The sequence below is a fragment of the Micropterus dolomieu genome, linkage group LG20 (genome assembly GCF_021292245.1).
Source record: "Micropterus dolomieu isolate WLL.071019.BEF.003 ecotype Adirondacks linkage group LG20, ASM2129224v1, whole genome shotgun sequence".
NCBI classification, from domain to species: Eukaryota; Metazoa; Chordata; class Actinopteri; order Centrarchiformes; family Centrarchidae; genus Micropterus; species Micropterus dolomieu.
Window position 1 is genome coordinate 4830131 of NC_060169.1, and position 5153 is coordinate 4835283.

General features: G+C 43.3%; 1 protein-coding gene across 1 annotated transcript; it reads right to left on the bottom strand.

Annotated features, from left to right (window-relative positions):
• Window positions 1-4280, bottom strand: LOC123959078 (immunoglobulin superfamily containing leucine-rich repeat protein 2-like). The gene is made up of 2 exons (XM_046032942.1): window positions 4173-4280; window positions 1-2443 (listed from the first exon to the last, which is right to left on the bottom strand). Exon 2 carries the CDS (start codon window positions 2432-2434, stop codon window positions 293-295), a length of 2142 nt encoding a protein of 713 aa, XP_045888898.1. The 5' UTR covers window positions 2435-2443; window positions 4173-4280; the 3' UTR covers window positions 1-292.
• Window positions 4281-5153: the final 873 nt, after the last annotated feature.

A 5153-nucleotide genomic window follows, 5' to 3' on the forward strand; every position in this document is an offset into this window, starting at 1 on the left:
CTGGCCTAGTTCAGCTTTCACCAAAAGGTCTATCTGGAAAACATCCACTGACAATCGATAGAGCCTGGCAGCTGGCAGCCTGTCGGGTTACTGAATGATGCAGCCTGAGCTGTGGTTTAAAGCAAGTAAATGTGTTTGGAGTCTTGTCAGACCACTGTCAAACAAAGCAATATTTCTCGGCTGCCTAAAGGGATCCTAAACCATTGGCACAAAATGAAATAAAAAACCTGTTTTACCCTTTAACCAAATGCAAAAGAAAGCTGCAAATAATATAATGTCAGATAGTCAACAATTACTGATTTGGATATTTGTAGTTGCTTATAATAGTCACAGCTTCCGCTCCTAAAGGCAACCTATCACTATACTCAGATCCTACCTCACAGTTGTCTAAATTCCCCCTGCACTGGGACAAAGTAAAGGACTCAGTCATGACACTTTCTTCTGTATCTGCCTCTCTCTCACCGTCTCCACTCTCTGTATCCATCTCCCCCTCCTCCTCGTCCAGCTGGCTGCCGTTAATCTTCCTCTGAGATTCGGTGTGAGACGCGTGGATGTTAAAGTTAGTGCCGAGGTTCCTCTCCATGTGATACTGGTCTTTGGCCTTCAGGATCAGCTTGTAGGTCTTGCTGCGGTATTTGTACACCAGGTGGAAGCATGTTGCTCCGAGGAGAGGCACAGTAGACATGGTCAGGAGGCAGATGCTGACCGAGATGATGATGAGCAGGTTGGGTACCCTCCTCCTGGTGGTGAACAGCACCTGGACGTCACAGTCCTCCCCTCTGTAGGTCAGACACAGGGAGTAGTTGGTGCCAGGGCGTAAACCACTAAACAGATACGTGTTGACGCCCTCTTTGATCCTCGACCACTGCACAGCTGAGTGTTTGCGGTCGGCAGTGACGCACAGATACAAGCCATTTGACTGGACATTTTCAGAAACACCTGAAAGGCCTTGATTCTCTTCACTGTCAGTGTGGAAGCTCTGCCGGTCGGCGCTCTTGTCTCTGTGTATGAGAAGAGGATTGAGTCGCACTGTCACCTCTGTTTCTGACACCCCTAACGCAATGACACCAAAGTCAAATGTGTACTGCTTGATGTCATCCAGGCTCCCGTTAAAGACATGTCTGGAAATGTATCTCGTATTAGCCGTCAAGCCACATTTACTAGCATGTGATGGATAGCTTGTTGCCTCCTCAGAAGACTGCGAACTGATCTCCACAGTGGGCGGGAAAGTGGGCACGATGTTCATGTTGTCTTTTCTCTTTAAATCAGTCAGATGCGCAGAATCAAAAACAGATGGTTTGTCTGTTCTCTGTTGTATAGATTGGTGAGTTTGAGTGTAAGTAGGTGTGGTTGTGGTCATTGGTTTTGCAGGTGTTGGTTTTGGTAAAGCCACGACCTCCACTGACACTGAATCCTCAGCTCTTCCAAATTCATTCGTGGCCGAGCAGCTGTAGTTGCCGCCGTCTTCCTTCCTGAGGTGTGAAATGATAAGAGTCCCGTTATTATAGACTTTGACAGGATTATGGGACAGTGAGGAGTCTGCATTTGATTCTGCTGAGTCATCCTCAGTGAACGACAAAGCCAGCTCTTGCTTCTGGCTTTTGCTGCAAATATTCCACATGACCAGGGGCTTTGGATTTCCTGTGAATTCACAAGTCAAGACCAATGAACTGCCCTCATAGAAAGTTGTGTTGTGAATAGTTGGCTCAGTTCGTATTGTGACATTTGTGCTTGTGCACTTTGACTCGGGTAATTTTCCGATCACTTTCCCTCTAAGTTTCTCTGGAGATGCACAAGTGATCAAATCCTTCTCAGGAACTGTGACGGTGGTTGTTGAAATCCAGTCTCTGAGCCAGTCAAGGGAGCAGGTGCATGCAAAGGGATTTTTATAAATCTGCAAATGGGATAGAGACATCAAACCCTCAAACGTCCCTTCAACTATGGTTAAAAATTTGTTATTGTTGAGTCGCAGGGACCTCAGGTCTTTGAGGTTGGAGAAGGCGTCCCTCGGTAGGTGGACCATCTCATTGTGGTTCATCTTCAACAGTTGCAGGCCTGTGAGGTTCAGCAGATCCTCCCAAGGGAAGTCTCCAATTTTATTGTGGCTGATGTCAAAGTTACGCAGATGAACTAAAGGCGTGAGGCTCCCTTGTTCGATAGTGACAATCTCATTGTGGGCCATCCAAAGCGACGTCACACGGGTGACATTGTCGAAGCTCCCCAATGGTATCAAACTGATCTTGTTTGCGGAGAGACTCACAGTTGTCACATTAGGAGGCAACCCATCTGGTACTTCAGTCAAGTCTTTGTAGGAGCATTCAGCAAAATGGCGGCCGTATTTATCTGAGCAGGTACAGAGCTCAGGGCATCCAAGTCCGGTGGCGAAGACTGTGGCGATCCACAAAGTGAAGTAGAGGACGTCTGCAGCTGCCATTTTCTGCTCCTGTAAAACAGTTAGATAGTCCGTCCATCAATCAGTGGATTAAACTAGATTTTTTTGGCACAGTTTATGCAGATGTCAGGTTTTTGCTGAGTACAAGACACTAGAGCTGACCGGATGTGTTCTGACCATTTATTTAAAGTGTACTGTACTCACAGCAAGCAAGGCAGAGCCCAGGAAAACCAAAAGTAACTAACAGTTCAAACAATCCAAATACTGAAAATCCAAAAAAGGACCTTACAGGCAGAAAACTTGCTCAAAATGACATGACACAACAAGGCAATGATGGCAGGGAGTGAACTGAACACAGGCATTAAATACCATAGTAAACGAGTGGGGTGGGAACACAGAGGAGGGGTAGATAATAAAACAGAACGGGAAGCAAAACTAGACGCAGACAGCGAACGCAGACAACTACAAAACAAAACAGAAAACAGAGCACGGCACTGAAACACGGACTGAACAGACAAAATTGACACAAACAGACACCTGAACATACTACAGTCTCAAAATACAGAAACAGATGGGGACATGAACATGTTCTAAACTAAGAACTGAGAACTGAGATAGTTCACTTTTTGCAGACGATAAAGCAGAAATACTCACACATTCATACACTATTTTGAGAATCTCCAAGTTATAGCTCAAACAGACTGATAGCTGGTAGAGTCCTGACCGTGTTAATGCATGTGCAGTGCTGTCATTTTATCAGTGTTATGAACCAAACAGCTTTTTTTTACACTATTTACACTGTTGGAGTTCCTTCTGGATTGTGAATAAAATAAAGGGAACTCCGGCAGTGTCATAGCTTGTCCTCTGACAAAGAGTAATTGTTTTTTCATGAACCCATTTGTAACGCACATCTGAAGCATCTCCATACTTAACTCAGCAGCCTTTTGCCTGTTTTCAAATAGCCTATGTTTGCATTTGTCTAAGTAATGTGATCCTGATTTTCCATATGGTAATTTAGTTAATCTATCTATCCATCTATCTATCTATCTATCTATCTATCTATCTATCTATCTATCTATCTATCTATCTATCTATCTATCTATCTAGCCTACACATCATCTATAGCATGTCTGTCTTTTGTGAGTGTTTTGGTGGGAGTTTTTTTCCTTTCCTGAACCAAGGGTCTAATAGAAACAAATAAGACTGACTTGACACATATCTGTAATGACTCATCCTCACACCTACTCATCATTCATTCTACTGATAAAATGACATTTTGACTTTTTGATTCTTATTCTCTGACTTGTATATTGTGAGTCAAGGTGTATTTCTGTCTGACAGGAGATTACAGAAGCCCCTGTGGTGTCTAGGAAAACAGAAAAAAAAAAAAACTGGTCCACAAGCAATCTATCCCCCTGATTTTTTACCTTGAAGATTTAAATATGCTCTTCGTTAATAAACTGACATTAGTACATGTTTAAGTCAAACAGAGGACAGTGAAGCTATTTTTGAACCTCTGGCAGAAGCTTTTGGTTTCAAACTACGCAGCAGTCTCCAGTCTGTCCTTGGTGCTGAAAAGCAGCCGCACGTTTGCTCTGTTTGTTTACAGTGACCTGCTGTATGGCGTGCAAACCGCTGGAATCCACTCTCATATCCGAAACATTATAACTGTAATGTGAGCTCACTGTACAAGATACAAAGTTCATCTCTGCAAAAAAGACCTCGACGCAGCGTCGCGCACAAAGCCCTGATGCGTGACAGCCTGAAACTGCAAGCTTACCTGCGTTTTTATTTTTTATTTCTGCGGAGAAATCCGAATACGTCAGTCACAGCAGCCCAGGATACTGATACATGCTGTTTGAAAGTTTGAAGATGAAACTGAGTCAGTCCGTCTATTTCCTTCTACATGGTGAAAAACGCATGTGTCCTCTGCGGGTTTTTGTCCTGCGTGTGAACAGCCTATATGTCATACTGAGTTACCCCCTCTCCTCCCTCCCTCCTCTCCTCACAGCTCCAGACAGAACAGCATCGACAGTCTCCAAAACATTTTAAAGGGGAAACGACCTTCAACATGACCGTCACTGATACCAGGAGATGGCGACAGATGTGAGGGCCTACTTAATAATATTAGGCTACTAATACTATTAATACTAATACTAACCATATTGACTGGCTACAATCCTTTTTATATTCAATTTCAAAGTCTTTATATAAATAACAGTAACAAGGATTACAAAAAAAAATAGTAGGTACACATCAAAGTGTGTTTCCAGGTGTTGAGGAATATAATGACAAAAGAAGTAGCCTATAGCCTATAGTGTCTTCAGAGGGAGCTGCCTCAGGTCTGATAAATGTCCCCAAGTGATGTCACTTGAGTCATCATTGGTTTGGGTTGAAGACTACAAGATTATCAAGATTGAAACTTTAAAAAAAAAGATTATCTGTTGGTGTGGAGCATGGATGTCTACAAAAACTGGATACAGCGTTAGAGCAGCATTGAAGCTCCTCAAATGGGCTACGTGTAATGTGACATAGGTCACTCATAGTGACAAAAAAAACATCCAACTCTGCAGCTCCACAGATCGTTTTGGCCCCTGTTGGCTTATTGTTTTGAGTATAAACAATAACAGTAACCACAGCACTGAATCTCTCTGACCATGGCTGGAATAACCTGCTATGTGGCACAAATGAGCTGTTGGGCCTCTATTAACCCCCAGATACTTCTCACATCTGTTGTTTTTCTATGCTGGAACAACATAAG

Bases quoted from the DNA above. Each gene is read 5' to 3' on its own strand.
- LOC123959078 (XM_046032942.1), bottom strand. From the start codon at position 2,434: ATGGCAGCTGCAGACGTCCTCTACTTCACTTTGTGGATCGCCACAGTC.